Source organism: Mus caroli, unplaced genomic scaffold (assembly GCF_978045245.1).
Source record: "Mus caroli unplaced genomic scaffold, Mus_caroli_1 scaffold_5, whole genome shotgun sequence".
NCBI classification, from domain to species: Eukaryota; Metazoa; Chordata; class Mammalia; order Rodentia; family Muridae; genus Mus; species Mus caroli.
Window position 1 is genome coordinate 138043247 of NW_028227260.1, and position 16944 is coordinate 138060190.

At 37.9% G+C, this 16944-nt stretch overlaps 2 protein-coding genes across 2 annotated transcripts; one reads left to right on the plus strand and one right to left on the minus strand.

Annotated features, from left to right (window-relative positions):
* The first annotated feature begins 676 nt into the window (after positions 1-676).
* On the plus strand, positions 677-9057 carry LOC110287252 (uncharacterized). The gene is made up of 5 exons (XM_029473458.2): positions 677-1203; positions 1670-1728; positions 5972-6098; positions 6314-6406; positions 7022-9057. The coding sequence occupies exons 2-5, from the start codon at positions 1714-1716 to the stop codon at positions 8725-8727; spliced, it is 1941 nt and encodes a 646-aa protein (XP_029329318.1). The 5' UTR covers positions 677-1203; positions 1670-1713; the 3' UTR covers positions 8728-9057.
* A 3173-nt stretch (positions 9058-12230) lies between these two features.
* Positions 12231-16498, minus strand: Spaca5 (sperm acrosome associated 5). Its single transcript, XM_021153910.3, has 4 exons — positions 16222-16498; positions 13638-13796; positions 12642-12720; positions 12231-12538 (listed from the first exon to the last, which is right to left on the minus strand). Exons 1-4 carry the CDS (start codon positions 16430-16432, stop codon positions 12439-12441), a joined length of 549 nt encoding a protein of 182 aa, XP_021009569.2. The 5' UTR covers positions 16433-16498; the 3' UTR covers positions 12231-12438.
* Between the last annotated feature and the right edge of the window lie 446 nt (positions 16499-16944).

Sequence of the window (16944 nt, forward strand, 5' to 3'; positions counted from 1 at the left end):
CTTAGTTGACCCTTACATGTTACGTTGGCTTTTACGTGGTAAAATGATAATGCAGTGTCTGCAGTCTAAAGCTGTCTCCTGTTGGTTCCTCCATGACTGTAGAAGAAAGACCCTGAGATAGGTTCCATAGGACCCAGAGCCTGGCATAGGCACTTTCCCAAATCTCTCTGCCACATGTTTCCAGGAATGTGGGTATGCGGGGTGGGGGGGTGGGGTGAGGTGTCACAGTCAGGACTTTGTGGACTCTCCTCCTCATCTCTAAGCCACAACAACGTTGCCTGCGTTTTTGTCTCCAATTTTCCCTGCACCTGAGTTTACCAGCGTCACTTTCTTCAGTATCCCTGTCTCTGAGCACAGACTCTTACTGCCCTTAGACTTGCATACGTCAGCATCCTGGTATTTCCCATACAGAGGATCATACCAATCTGAGTCTTCTTCACAGCTAGCCTAAATAAAATATGCCTACCTCTCTAGTGGTATTTCCTTGAAAGAACTACCAACTCCATGATTTCTCCCCGTGTCCATAATGCTGCTGTTCTTTAGAGGAACGCATTGTTCTCTGCTCTGATTCTCTTTTACCCCATATAGCTCCCAGGAAGGGTAGCAGCGTTCCAGATCTTCCCTCACCCAACCCCGTCTCCTCTTGGTATCTCCCTGCCCAGGGGTCGGGGTGGGGATGCGGAGCTGGGATTGTAGCCCTTAGCTCTAAAAGTCGCCCGTCTTAGAGTGCCTCTGTCAAAGAGTTCAAATTCCTCACAAAATCTCATCTCCTTTAAACATTAAGAGGCAGATTTTTCTCCGCTGTACGAAATGGCAAAAGTTATAAAGATGTCTGCTCCCTTAAAAACTCGGCTTATTGGCGCATCCATTTTTCCTGCCTGCAAATTCAATCCTTGTAGTAATCAAAATATTTTAGGTCCGCTAGCGCTGACAGCTTCAGGAAGGGCTACTGCGCATGCGCAAGTTTAGTGCTCGCTGTAACTAAGGCGGGGAAAAGGACTAAAAAGTGGTTATCTCAGGAAGTTATGACTGATACGGGAAATATAAAAGAGACTTTGCCGGCATAAGAATTCAGATTTTAAGATCGGAGAAGAGAGTGAAGGAGTGCAGAGTTCATTCAGAGCGGAAGTGAGCAGGCTGGCACTCTGCAGGCGGAGTGAGACAGACAAGTGCAAACACACTGCAAACCCACGAATTTACTCGGTGAGTACTTGGGGAGGGGCTCAAATATGAGAATTGAAAATGTGGGCAGGAGGCTGCAGGCTGAGTGATGGAGATCCCTTAAATGAGTGATCTGTGGAGGCTTTGATGGAGGCGGGTAGTGAAGTGAATGATGGGAATATTTGGGACTTGTAATGAGCGTGCAGTAGAGTGATAAGTGTCAATAGTGTAAGTGATGTTGAGCTCTGTAGAGTATATACTTGGGGGTTTTAAGTAGGCGTTGGGGTTTTAAGTCGGCATGACAAAATGTGCAGTTGCCTATGAGGTCCCTGATAGAGCTGTGTTGTTGGATAATGAGGATCTGCGAGGGAAAACAAATTCCCTTTCCCATTTTTCTTAGCTATATACCGTGGCCATTTTACCTGCTGGCATTTGTGAATTTCTGGCATGGTGATTTGGTGGGTATCCTTGCCATCTGAAACTCTTTTTTCCTTCTCCCTCTCAACAGTTCTGCCTTTTTAGGCCTTTGGCTTCTCTCCACAACAGTCAGTCATGACTGAGTCCCAGGTAAGTTCTTATTTGCTTCTCCCAGTTATCCACTAGTTATGGTCTAGTGGTTAAGACTATAGAATCTGCAGCTAAATTGCTCTTAACAGCGTTATGAGCTTACCAAAGCTCTCTGTGCCTTAATTTTCTTAACTGTAAAATGGGAATGGTTAAGATAATATCTACCCTGTATGGTGATTGTGAAGGTCAATTGAATTAATATATGTTTAGAGCAATGCTTTGATACATATATAATAAACTTTATATGTGAGTATATGAATTATTGCATTATTATTTATTCTATAAAGCCGATGCATATAAACACAAACTGTAAGGATATAGAACAAGACCAGCACAAGAGTGTGTGTCATAGGATTTTATATTTTATGTTAAAATACAGTTAATTTTCTAAGCATTCTGAAAGCCATAACATAAAAGGAATGAAACATATTCACTTCTGTCTCATTATTAAAGAAACAGTAAGCCACTTCCACGGATGCACAAACTTCCTAGTGTTGATCAGACAGTCCTCTGATGGGTCCTTCAAGTCCTTATTAGAAAACAAAAGGCTAATATTGCTCTGTTGTAACTTAAATTATTTTCCTGTCAACCAAACGTGTCTTGCTAAAACAAAACTAAAAAGGATGTGACTGTTCAGGAAAGCCAAGCCAAGCCTACAATAAATATGTCCTGGACTACATGTGAACAAAAACTTGATGACCAAGAAGACTATATAAGCCTTATGTCCTTCATATTCTTTTCCAGATTGTTTTTCATTTTTATGATCTAGAAGGAAACCTTGAGAAACTCAGAGGGTTGTCCATTTACTTTTAGCCTCAAAATTCATAACATCTCTGAATATTTTACATTTTTTCTTTTCTGTCCTTCTTTAACAAGTCTACTATTTCATCTTCTTTTTTCTTCATACAAAAGCAGCATAGGACCAAAAATTCAAACTTCTTTAATAAGTGTAGTCACACATGCTTATTATCCCAATTTTCAGGAGGTCCAGAATTCGAGGGTAGCCTTGGTTACCTAGCAACTTCCAGCCTAGCCTATGTAGCAGACTGTGTATCCAAAAAAATCAAGGGTTAATTCAACACCCCCCCCCCGAGAAAGAGAGGGAGGGAGGGACAGATGAGGAGGCCGTGGAGATTGATAGAGCACACTGAGGGTGTAGCACAGTGGCAGTTTTTCTAGCATATAGTGGGCCTTGGATTCAATCCTAAATGCAGAAAACAAACTCTCGAGGAATTTACAGTTAGAAAAGCACTTATATGTAGTTCATTTGGCTAGAATGCTCAAGATACCCTTTGTTCTTCTTCCAGGAAAGCAATAATAATAAATAAAATAAAAATGGAAGGCAAAATATCTCATTATATCATCAATCATTGCAGATCATTTGAATTTGTTTATCTTTTGCTACTCTGCCTTGATCTTTCTGTATGTACATATGTTTCTAAACATAATAGTTAACATGCATTCCTTTTGTTAAAATTTACTCATTAAATAAAACTTTTGCAACTCTGTCTTCTCTTTACAATGTAATGTTGGTCACAGCAATATAAAGTGCGCATCCATAATCTGAACATCTAAATTTCCCAAAGTTTCAAATATGAAACATAAAAATTCCACAAATGATCTTATGTGATGGTGGATCATAGCCAAAATGCAGGCATTCTGAAAGTATTTTATAAAATGTCCTTAAACAGCATACACACACACACATACACACACACACACACACACACACATATATATATATATATATATATATATATATATATATATATATATTTCATGTGTACATTTGGATCTCATCACTAAAAATATATTATTATGTGAATATTCAAAAAAATCACAACTCTAAAATACTTCTTTGTCTCATGAATTTTGGATAAAGACTGCACAATCTGTAGTAGTAATGATGGTGGTGCTAATGGTAATAGGACTGGCAGCAAGTGACCTCATACTATGCATAGCACTCTACTGAAGAAACACTTTATATGCAGTGGCAACTTTAATCTTCATAATAACACTATTAAATAGACACCATGATCAACCATGTATTCTAGGGGAGGGACAGAGTAAATACGATTTACACAGCTGGAATAACCCCTACTAAATGAATACTTGTTTACAGATGTTTCAATATCAGGACACAGAGGGGTTTTGTTCTTTGTGCTTTTAAATCAATGCAGAGGATGAAATCCAGGACCCCCTATATGCTAATGAGCATTCTATTACTAAGTGACACACCTTGCTCATAGATGTTTTATTTTGTTTTCCTTAATTTGATTATTTTAGTTTTGCTGTAGGGTTTCACACATATAACCCAGGCTAGTCCTGAACTAGGTATTCTCCTGCCTCAGCCTCCTGAGTGCTGAGATTATAGACATATGTTACCAAAGTTAGCTCACATAGGAATAGTTTGAACAGCTGTGTTTTTCTCTTGTATTCATTCATCATGATTTATTGATGTACTTCATGTTGAAGGAACTTTGTGTAATTTCTGATAGTGGCATAGTGATGGCTTGTCATCTTTGTTTTCAGAGATAAGCATTTCTAAAATGTCTATTTGAAGAGGTGGGTGTGCTGTGAATGTGCATAGATATTGCCAACCTGCATTTTGAAATGTTAATTCAAGTTGACAGTTTCTCTGATAGTCAATGAAAAGACCTTTGTCAATCCTCTTGTCATAGTTTAAAGATTTGCAATATGATAATTGGAAATATATTTAGGTTTGTGTTTATCAACATGGTTGAACAATTTTGTTTTTCTCTTTTTATATTTCTTTTGTGACTTGTTTTTTCCCCAAATACTCCTTTTTTTAAAGTGGGTTTCAAATCATTGTCTTCCTATTTTTTGAATATTTTGTGGAAATATAACTTAGACAAAAATCTTATGATGTACATTTGTTGAAATATAGCAAATACAAAAGCACATAAAGTACACAGTTTTCATGAACTTCTAAAGATTAAAAAACACTTAAATAAACAGTACTTGGATCAAATAAGAGGAGGAAATAACATGGTTCCCAGAAGCTTCCATGCCATTTCCAATTATTAGCTCTTGATTTATATTAACAGCTTTCTCATTTCTATCATCATAAATTATTTTTGTCTTCTTGAATTTCACATAAATGGAAATATACATATTATACTTTTGGACCTGACTTCTTTTACGTGTCATGAATTTTTTTGTGATGCTGGGACTAGAACCCAGAGCCTTACAAATGTTATGTAAGCACTCTTCCACTAAGCTTTATCTCTCACCCATCATGTTTTAAATACACATGTTACTTTAGGTATCAGTTGTTTGTTCTATTTCTGCTATTTTGTTATTTTGCATAAGAGTTTCACAATTACTCTTCAAATCCACTGCTGATAGATGTATGCATTTTTGCTATTATAAATAACATTTCTGTGAACATTCTTGTTTATGTATTTGTGAACCTGTGTGCATATTTCCTTTAGATACAAATCAAAGAGTAATGTTGAAACTTCATAGAAGTATTTTCAGCTTTAACCATTCTACCAAGACATTTTCCACAGTGTCTGTACCATTTTACTCCAGGCAGGGTATGAAAATTTGTGTTGCTCCACATCACTGATAACATTTAGATTGTTTGACCTAATTTTAACTGTTCTGTTAGAAAATACTACTATCTCAGTGAGGCTTATGTTTGTGTTTCTCTGATGACTAATGTAACAACAAGCATCTTTTTGTGTGTTTATCCACTATTTGGATATCCTCTTTTGTGAAACATCTATTGAATATTTTTATTTTTAATATTGGATTATCAATATTTATCTCATTAGATCTTAATAGTTTCTATAGTATGAAGGTCCTTTGCTTTAATTAGATCTTGCAGTGCTGAGAATACAGTTCAGGGCCTATACATGCTGGTTAAGTATTCTACCACTGAGCTACACCCCTAGTCCCTAAGAAGGAATTTTTAATGGTAAAACAATACCTTTTATTTGAAGTATATTTCTTTATCATAAAGAACATTATCTCTTCAGTTAGCCTGGTCTGATCGATCTCTCTCTCTCTCTCTCTCTCTCTCTCTCTCTATCTATCTATCTCTATCTCTCTCTTGCTCTTCCCCCTCTTATAAACACACACACACACATCATATATACTCTATAAATATGTGCAAATAAAACGTAGCAATTTTAAAGTATTAAAAAAAAGATTTACTAACATTTGGAGATGACTTTAATTTTTACCAAACTAATTGAATAAAAGTATGCAATTACAGGAATCAGTGTCATTTGAGGATGTGTCTGTGGACTTCACTCAGGAAGAATGGAATCAACTGGACCCTATTCAGAGGAGCCTATACAGAGATGTGATGCTAGAGAATTATAGCCATCTTGTCTCTCTGGGTGAGGATGGCTTGTTGAGTAATTTATAGTTTCCCTAATAGTGTAACTTTATGTTTCTAAAGTTTCAATACCTTGGATTCTGGGGATCAAAGTTTTTATTTCCTCTTAAAGATGTTAATTGCCTATGTGAAATGTACCCTTATTAAAACCTACCTTACTAATTTTGACTGAATGTCACACAGAGTACCCAAGACTTCTATAATTTCCCATTACAGGGTATCCTATTACCAAACCAGAAGTGATCACCTCTTTAGAGCAAGGAGTCCTTGGGATAATAAAGAGAGAAATCCCAAGTTCAAGTTGCACAGGTAAGAAGAGAGAATTAGAGGATGGTGAAAGCAAGACCCTAAATGCTCTGGTGAAGGTTTTCTATCTCAAAAGATAGAAGGATCTCAAAAGATCTCAAAAATATCTTCCTAAATTGTGTGTGTGTGTGTGTGTGTGTGTGTGTGTGTACTCATTCCAAATTGTTAGTTTAGTAAGCTTATCTCACAGTAACCTTTAAATGAGATGTTAAGAAAGAAACTGTACCCTACTTTGGCTTATTCCTTCAGCTTCTTTTTCCATTCATTCAATCATCTCCAGCCTTTCTGAAAGCATTCTCGGTGTCCCTGCCCACAATCCTAAATTTACTGTCTTTCCAGGATCCCTTTTTCTATTCATAGTTCTCTGAACCTGTTTTTAGTTTCCCCACTTTTAACCTAATTTTCAGTCATATTACTTATATTTATTGTTATTTCTTGTTCCAATGTTCATTGGATCACCTTAGAGTTTTTTCCCTCAAGCTCTTAGTGTAAGAGAGATGCATGCTTGGAACCTCTTTCTGGGAAATATGTAGAGTCAGAAGAAAATAAAAGTGAACACCATCGCCTGCTTCTGACTGGCTTCATTTACAGAGTCTGGTTTATTATTTTTCTTTTCAGAAGATGGTCAAGCTGAATACAACTTGGCATGGCATCAGAAAAATCAAAATATATACCTGGAGCAAGCTATATCCATTATTGAGAAAAATGTGACTGAAGAAAGAAGTTATGAATGTGATGGATTTGTAAGCCCACTTTCTCAGAGCACATGGGTAGTTTCTTCAGGACCCACACCCTATATGAATAACTCATTTGGGGAAAGTATTAAAAATAATTTAGGTTTACTCAATCCTAGTAGTATGAGCTTTGCAGCTCAGGAATGTTATGAATGTAATAGATGTAGGAAATTATTAATTCCTGGCAGACATGAGATAAGTGACAGAATGAAATCCCAGGAGCATAATATGTTTGGAAAAGAGCATATTTATAACTTTGTTCAGCATGACTTGACTCAACTTGGAGACAAAACCTATGAATGTCCTGAGTGTAGAATAACCCTCAGCCCAAGTTCATTCCTTGTTGTTCATCAGATCACTCACATAGGAGAAAAGCCTTATGAATGGGAAAGATGTAGAGAAGCATTCAACAACACAGCACACCTCAGTCTACATCAAACAATGCACACAGGAGACAAGCTTTTTGAATGTAATGAATGTGACAAGTCCTTCAGAGAGGAGTCAACACTGCATATACATCAAAGAACACATACAGGTGAAAAACCATATATATGTACTGAGTGTGGCAATGCTTTTCAAGAAAAGACAAATCTTATTATACATCGGAGAACTCACAAAGGAGAGAAGCCCTATAAATGTACAGATTGTGAGAAAACCTTCAACCAAAAAGCACATCTGAATGTACATCAGAGAACACACACAGGAGAAAAACCTTTTGAATGTACCAATTGTGGCAAGTACTTCAGAGAGAAATCAACTCTGAATATACATCAAAGAACTCATACAGGAGAGAAACCATATGTATGCAATGAGTGTGGCAAAGCCTTCAGAGAAAAGACGAAACTCATTATACATCAGAGAACTCACACAGGAGAGAAACCCTATGAATGTTCAGAATGTGGGAGAGCGTTTAACCAAAAGGCACACCTCAGTGTACATCAGAGAACACACACAGGAGAGAAACCTTTTGAATGCAATGAATGTGGCAAAGCTTTCAGAGAAAAGTCAACACTGCGCAGACATCAAAGAATTCACACAGGAGAAAAACCTTATGTGTGTTCAGAATGTGGAAGAGCCTTTACCCTTAAGCTAAGCCTCAGTGCTCACCAGAGAATTCATACAGGGGAAAAAACAGATGGATGTACTGTATGTGGAAAAGTCTTCTCCCGGAAGTCATACCTCATGTTACATCAGAGAGCTCATACAAGAAAAAAACTTGAAAAATCATATGAATGCAATGAATGTGATAAAGCATTCTTACAGAAATCATATCTCATTATTCACCAGAAGGTTCACGCAGGAGAGAAACCCTATGAATGTAATATATGTGAGAAATCTTTCTCCCAAAAATCATATCTCATTATTCATCAAAGAATCCATACAGGAGAGAAACCGTATCAATGTGATAAGTGTAGCAGAGCCTTCAGAGAGAAGTCCAAACTCACTGTACATCAGAGAAGTCACATAGGAGAGAAACCCTATGACTGCCCTGAATTGGAAAGAAACTTTGCAGAGATCAAAGTTCCTCATGGATTAGAGAACTCAGAGATGAAAGAAAACAAAGAACTGAAAATGGAAAATCTGTCGTAGTAAAGTTAAAGAAAATGGAAATGCAAAAAGCAACAGGGAAATTGTGCTGTAGCTAGGGTGCTTTTCTAATCAAATGACACACTTGTCCCTAAAGATCAGCACCAGCCATATTGGGAGAAGAACATTCTGAGTAAAAGAAATAGGAAGATCTTATTTCTTAAAGAAAAGAACTTGGCCTCTGTACTTTTTTCATCATGGATATATTGAATTATCATTTCGTATCAAAGAGGTTGTCAATGCTGAAATCTTTTCAAGTCTTCAATGTATAAAAGCTGTCAGTTGAAAAACAAACCTCATCATAAATGTGGGCATACATATAAAAAGAATTCAATTAATTAATTTCTCAGAAGTAAAGTAAAGGAAATCTGTAAGTTTCCAAATTTCAAAAACTCATAGAAAACATAAAAATAACTTATTAGAAAAAGTGGTTTACCAAACAATTTTAAGTTAAATATTTAAATATAACCATTAAAGGAACAACAAAGAATATATTACAAAATTCCAAATTATTGTAATAATCAGAACAATGTAAGAAGATACTACTAGAGTATCAAATCCAGGGTTAGGCAGTAATAACAGTTGATAATGTCAATGTTTCCTTCCCAGAATGATCTGGGAAGACTATAAGCTTCCAAGAAGGACTATAAGATGCCTAATAGGCTTTAGAAGACATGTTTTTGACACAAATTCACCAGAGTTCATTTCTGCTGCTTTTAATTAATGCCTACCACATTCAGAATTTTGTCAATAGCCAGCATGGTAGCATCTTTTATGGACTCCCAGAGAGATGTAAAATTTGGTTATCTATCCTGGTTGGGGTGAAATAATGGAAAATTCCAGTTGACCTTAAGGAGGAGGTCTTGAACTCTCCTTGCCATGCAGGGACAGCTAGCTGTTTTAATGATCATCTGTGTTTATTTTTGATGAACGCTGAAAGCAAGGCTTTGGGTAACTGAGCCCTGACTATGGACTACAAAACAACATGAGCAACTACTTCATGAGAATAGCTACTTCCAATGGGATTGCCCAATGAAATGAGAGCAAATGGCAAGTAGTTAATAGCTGTGTTCAAGACACAGCCTGAAAACCAGGCATTCTGTAATAAGAAATTATCACTTTGTGTGTCCTTTGAATTCTTTGTCTAAATTACAAGTCTGTCATTTTAAACTTTAGACTTAGATCATGAAAGACATAATAGGAGGTTGGGGCTTAGAATGGAAGTATGTTAGAGTATGTGGTAGAATGTGACTATTTTAAACTCTCAGTGCACACTGTATTTTCTCTATTTAATTTAAGTCTCCCCGAAGAGGCCACAAATGTCTTAAATAAAGACCCTGTAGTGACCTAATCTGAAAATGATTCTTTTAAAGATAGGACATCTTTCATATCCTTATACCCAACCCCTCTATCTCTAAATCTGTAATTGAATTTTTTATTTTTTTAGATGCAGGGTCTTACTATGTAGGCTAGGCTGCTTTAGGGTTGTAATTTTATGCCATTGCCACCTCAGTGCTGGTATGACAAGCATGTACCAGCATAAACATATCTTTTTTCCATTTTTATTAGATATTTTCTTCATTTACATTTCAAATGCTATCCTGAAAGTCCCCTATACCCTCCCCCGCCCTGCTCCCCTACCCACCCACTCCCAATTCTTGGCCCTGGCATTCCCCTGTACTGGGGCATATAAAGTTTGCAAGACCAAGGGGCCCCTATTCCCATTGATGGCTGACTAGGCCATCTTCTGCTACATATGCTGCTAGAGACACAAGCTCTGGGGGTACTGGTTACTTCATATTGTTGTTCCACCTATAGGGTTGCAGACTCCTTCAGCTCCTTAGGTCCTTTACCTCCTTGATTGGGGGCCCTGTGTTCAATGCAATAAATGACTATTAGCATCCACTTCGGTATTTACCAGGCACTGGCATAGCCTCACAAGAGACAGCTATATCAGGGTCCTTTCAACAAAATCATGCTGGCATATGCAATAGTGTCTGGATTTGGTGGTTGTGTATGGGATGGATTCCCGGGTAGGGCAGTCTCTGGATGGTCTTTCCTTCCATCTTAGTTCTGAACGTTGTCTCTGTAACTCCTTCCATGGGTATTTTGTTCCCCATTCTAAGAAGAAGCAAAGTATCCACACTTTGGTCTTCCTTCTTCTTGAGTTTCATGTGTTTGGCAAATTGTATCTTGGATATTCTAAGTTTCTGGACTAATATCCACTTATCAGTGAGAGCATTTCATGTGTGTTCATTTGTGATTGGGTTACCTCACTAAGGATGATATCCTACAGATCCATCCATTTGCCTAGGAATTTCATGAATTCATTCTTTTTAATTGCTGAGTAGTACCCCATTGTGTAGATGTACCACCTTTTCTGTATCCATTCCTCTGTCCAAGGACATCTGGGTTCTTTCCAACTTCTGGCTATTATAAATAAGGCTGCTATGAACATAGTGGAGCATGTGTCCTTATTACCAGTTAGAATATCTTCTGGGTATATGCCCAGGAGAGGTATTGCTGGATCCTCCAGTAGAACTATGTACAATTTTTTGAGGAACTGCCAGACTGATTTCCAGAGTGGTTGTACCAGCTTGCAATCCCACCAACAATGGAAGAGTGTCCCTCTTTCTTCACATCCTCACCAGCATCTGCTGTCACCTGAATTTTTGATCTTAGCCATTCTGACTGGTGTGAAGTGGAATATCAGGGTTGTTTTGATTTCCATTTCCCTGATGACTAAGGATGTTGATCATTTTTTCAGGTGCTTCTCAGCCATTCGGTATTCCTCAGTTGAGAATTCTTTGTTTAGCTCTGTACCCCATTTTTTAATCGGGTTATTTGATTTTCTGGAGTCCATCTTCTCGAGTTCTTTATATATATTGGATATTAGTCCCCTATCTGATTTAGGATTGGTCAAGATCCTTTCCCAATCTGTTGGTGGTCTTTTTGTCTTATTGACAGTGTCTTTTGCCTTACAAATTGCTTTGCAATTTTATGAGGTCCCATTTGTCAATCTCAATCTTACAGCACAAGCCATTGCTGTTCTGTTCAGGAATTTTTTTCCCCTGTGCCCAAATCTTGGAGGCTTTCCCCCACTTTCTCCTCTATAAGTTTCAGTGTCTCTGGTTTTTTGTGGATGTCTTTGATCCACTTAGACTTGAGCTTTGTACAAGGATAAGAGAATGGGTCAATTCACGTTCTTCTACATGATAACTGCCAGTTGTGCCAGCACCATTTGTTGAGAATGCTGCTTTTTTCCACTGGATAGTTTTAGCTCCCTTGTCAAGGATCATATGCATATCTTTAAAAGAATTTTGTGCCAAGCACTGTATTTTCCAAATATCAGTCCATTAAATCCTCCAAATAAACCTCATGAGTTATTGCTCTCATTATCTTCCTCATTTTTCAGATTTGGAAATAGAGAAAAAAATCAGTGGCTATTTAAAGGAAGCACAACCAGTAGGTTGTAAATAGCATATGTAAATCAAAGGGAATCTGTGTTCTTGATTTCTATACATACCATCCTCCCCAACACCCAAGTGATCTTGTATCTCCAGATTAGATCTATGAACCTGTGGAGGAAAAGACTGACTGGGAGTACTTTCAGGCACTGGGTAACATGAAGAAAATCAAAGCATATTTATGTATGCCACCTTTTATTAAACCCACAAAAGAAAAAATGGAATCTCTATCCTTATAAAATCTTTGTCACCAGTTATTATAGTTTGAGTCAGTTTTCAGATGCACAGAACACCCCTTTAGCCATTCCGATAAATCATGACCGGCACAGTGCTGGGTCCAGGAATCCCTGGGAAATGAAAGGAGGAAAGGAAAATGAAGTGGACAAGTTAATGGAATGGCAGCATCACTTTTTGTGCTGCTCAAGGTCCAGACCATGCCCGAAAACTTACCAGGCCTTCATACTCTTATGTGAGGATGCAACCCTCTTGGCACATATGATATCATCCAGAATATGGCGGTTGAGCAGGTCTGGGGATTGAAAAAGAAGAATGGACTGACTGATATGGAAAGAAAGTAGGTACCCAATTCTAAATGACCTTACTGGTCATGGTATCTCAAAGTGAACAACTTTAATCTTCATTTTACCTACTCATGTAAAAACTCATTATTCATTTGCCCTGTCTAAGTTCATCTGAGGTTCTAGACAACCTCAACCTTCAGTCTTGCCAATCTTGGATGATCTCTTCTGTAATGTTCTCAAGACTTAGATGACCTCAGCCTAGCTTCAGATTTTTGCCTGTTGTAGATAACCTTAGCCATCACTGTGGCTAACCTTAAGAGAAATTTCAATTGCTGTGTGTGTGTGTGTGTGTGTGTGTGTGTGTGTGTGTGTGTGTGTGTATTTACCCCTCAACAGTACAGCATTTTTGCCTGGAAAGTTCTATCATTTCATTCCTGAGGTAGTTTGTTTTTGTTTTTACTTCTATACTTATGCCTCTTTCCTCAGGGCCTAGATAGCACATTATTCTCTACTTCACATGGAGCAAAGTTTCCTGTTTCCAAAATTTTAATAAAACTGCAGCTTGACTTTTAAAAGAGGTTTTGGTGCTCATGGGCATTTGCACTATTTCTGACCTAAATAACTTCTGGTGTAGATTTATTAAGGATTCAAGATGCTTTCTCTATCAACTCAGAGAGTTTCTTCCTTTCTCAATATTTTTTTGCTTCAGCAAAATTTTAAGATTTAAAAGACATTGCTGCCAGGTATAGTAGTACATGCCTTTAATCCTAGCATTCAGATGGCAGAGGCAGGAGGATCTCTTGAGTTTAAGGTCAGCCTGGCGAGAGACCATATCTCAAAACAGCAACAACAAAAGACATTGCTTTCTGTGTATGACACCAGAGGCAAGTGGCAGTCATTCTGTGTGTCCCCAGGGATGCCTTACCATTACAATCGATGTGGCAGAGGTTCTGGGTGGGTGTGATGCCATTGTTACACCACCAGGCAGAGTTCAGCTGGAAAATGCCATATTCACTGCTGCCATCAGGATTGTGGTCCACAAAAGAGGTGTCAAAGCCACTCTCATAGTGTGCCACACACAGCCCTAGGACAGAGAGGGGGTAGTTAGAAGGGCATAATAATAAGGGGAGATGATGGATATGACTCTCATCTTAATTGTGAACATGGTGATCTTGGATAGGCTGTAGGGTGTTGATTCCAGTGACCTGTTGCTGATGCTGGTGATGAGTTATGGTAAATATGACAATATTTATGGTAATGGTGGTATTAGTGATAGAACTAACAACTGTGAAGACAGTGATGACCATGACTTTACAGTTGAATTAAACTAATCATCATAATCAAATGGTGACTGAAAAGATCATGTCCTGACCCAAAAGGAAAGATGAAAAAAATAAAAGTTGACTGGGTCTGAGTGAAGTGAGTAAATTAGGGTGGACAAGACTTGGAGCAATGGACAATTACTCTGATACCTAAACCACACATAGATACAACAAAGAAAGAGGACTTCAGACCAATTTCCCTTATGAATATCGATGCAAAAATACTCAATAAAATCCTCCCAAACGGAACACATCAAAATGATCATCCATCATGACCAAGTAGACTTCATCCCAGGGATGCAGGGATGGTTTAATTAGGGAAATCCATCAACATAATCCACTATATAAACAAAACTCAAAGACAAAAACCACAGGATCATCTCGTTAGATGCTGAGAAAGCATTTGACAAAATCCAACACCCCTTCATGATAAAAGTCTTGGAAAGATCGGGAATACAAGGCCCATACCTAAACATAATAAAAGCAATATACAGCAAACCAGTAGCCAACATCAAACTAAATGGAGAGAAACTTGAAGCAATCTCACTAATTTCAGGGGCTAGACAAGGCTGCCCACTTTCTCCCTACCTAATCAATATATTACTCGAAGTGCTAGCCAGAGCAATTAGACAACAAAAGGAGATCAAGGAGATACAAAATGGAAAGGAAAAAGTCAAAATATCACTATTTGCAGATGATATGATAGTATATATAAGTGACCCCAAAAATTCCACCAGAGAACTCCTAAACCTGATAAACAGCTTCAGTGCAGTAGCTGGATATAAAATTAACTCAAACAAATCAATGGCCTTTCACTACAAAAAGGATAAGGGGACTGATAAAGAAATTAGGGAAACAACACCCTTCACAATAGTCACAAACAATATAAAATACCTTGGTGTGACTCTAAGGAAGTGAAAGATCTATAGGACAAGAACTTCAAGTCTCTGAAGAAAGAAATTGAAAAAGATTTCAAAGGATGGAAAGATCTCCCATGATCATGGATTGGCAGGACTAATATAGTAAAAATGGCTAATCCTGCTGAAAGCAATCTACAGATTCAATGCAATCCCCATCAAAATTACAACTCAATTCTTCACTGAGTTAGAAAGAGCAATTTGCAAATTCATCTGGAATAATAAAAAACCTAGGATAGCAAGAACTATTCTCAACAATAAAAGAACCTCTGGTGGAATCACCATGCCTGACATTAAGCTGTACTACAGAACAATTGTGATAAAAACTGCATGGTACTGGTACAGCGACAGACAGGTAAATCAATGGAATATAATTAAAGACCCAGAAATGAATCCACACACCTGTGGTAACTTGATCTTTGACAAGGGAGCTAAAACCATCCAGTGGAAAAACGACAGCATTTTCAACAAATGGTGCTGGCACAACTGGCGGTTATCATGTAAAGGAATGCAAATTGATCCATACTTTTCTCCTTGTACAAAACTCACGTCTAAGTGTATCAAAGACCTTCACATAAAACCAGAGACACTGAAATTAATAGAGGAGAAAGTGGGGATAAGAATCAAAGATATGGGCACAAGGAAAAAAATTCCTAAACAGAACAGCAATGGCTTGTGCTGTAAGATCGAGATTGACAAATGGGACCTCATAAAATTGCAGAGCTTCTGTAAGGCCAAAGACACTGTCAATAAGACAAAAAGGCCACCAACAGATTGGGAAAGGATCTTGACCAATCCTAAATCAGATAGGGGACTAATATCCAATATATATAAAGAACTCGAGAAGATGGACTCCAGAAAATCAAATAACCCGATTAAAAAATGGAGTACAGAGCTAAACAAAGAATCCTCAACTGAGGAATACCGAATGGCTGAGAAGCACCTGAAAAAATGATCAACATCCTTAGTCATCAGGGAAATGGAAATCAAAATTACAACAATATTAACTAACCAGTACCCCCAGAGCTCGTGTCTCTAGCTGAATATGTAGCAGAAGATGGCCTAGTCAGCCATCATTCAGAAGAGAGGCCCCTTGGTATTGCAAACTTTATTTGCCCCACTACAGGGGAATGCCAGGGCCAAGAAGTGGGAGTGGGTAGGTAGGCAAGTAGGGCAAGGTGAGGGTATAGGGAAGTTTCAGGATATCATTTGAAATGTAAATAAAGAAAATATCTAATAAAAAAAAGACTTGGGGCAACGGGAATCTTACAGTCTCCAACAGTATAGCCTTTGAAGCCATTGAGGCCAGCCTCCTCCAGCTTCTTTGCCAGCTCACAGCGTTCATAAATCTTGGCATCCACTGTGGCAATCAACAATACGGCCAAGATCACTACCACAATGCTGGAGACCTGCATGACAGCCAAAAGCCCTTCTATATGGTCCCTTGCCTCAGATCCACTGATGATCAGGAACAGGGACATTCTAGAATGCTAGGCTTTATGAGCAACAGTATGAACTATAGATTCTGGAATACATGGGCTGCATGGCTGTGGACTGTACCACTTTCCTTAATGCCAACTATTAGAGACCAAAAGAAACAGAGAAAGAAAAACACTAATGCATACACACATAATGAAGGGAGATAAATACAGGAAGAACCTCAGAAATATGAGAAAGATGCAGGGAGAAAGATTGGATAAAGACACTGTCAATAAGACAAAAAGGCCACCAACAAATTGGGAAAAGATCTTTAGCAATCTTAAATCCGATAGGGAACTAATATCCAATATATATATAAAGAACTCAAGAAGTTGAACTCCAGAAAACCAAATAACCCTATTAAAATATGGGGTACAGAGCTAAACAATTCTCAACTGAGGAATACTGAATGGCTGAGAAGCACCTGAAAAATGTTCAACATCCTTAATCATCAGGGAAATGCAAATCAAAACAACCTTGAGATTGCACCTCAGAACAGTCAGAATGGCTAAGA

Bases quoted from the DNA above. Each gene is read 5' to 3' on its own strand.
- LOC110287252 (XM_029473458.2), top strand. The intron at 6,099-6,313 runs GTGAGGATGGCT...TTCCCATTACAG, and splicing joins TAGCCATCTTGTCTCTCTGG to GGTATCCTATTACCAAACCA. The intron at 6,407-7,021 runs GTAAGAAGAGAG...TTTTCTTTTCAG, and splicing joins CCCAAGTTCAAGTTGCACAG to AAGATGGTCAAGCTGAATAC.
- Spaca5 (XM_021153910.3), bottom strand. From the start codon at position 16,432: ATGTCCCTGTTCCTGATCATCAGTGGATCTGAGGCAAGGGACCATATA. The intron at 12,721-13,637 runs GTAAGGCATCCC...TTCAATCCCCAG, and splicing joins CTGCCACATCGATTGTAATG to ACCTGCTCAACCGCCATATT. The intron at 12,539-12,641 runs GTAAGTTTTCGG...TTCATTTCCCAG, and splicing joins CATAAGAGTATGAAGGCCTG to GGATTCCTGGACCCAGCACT.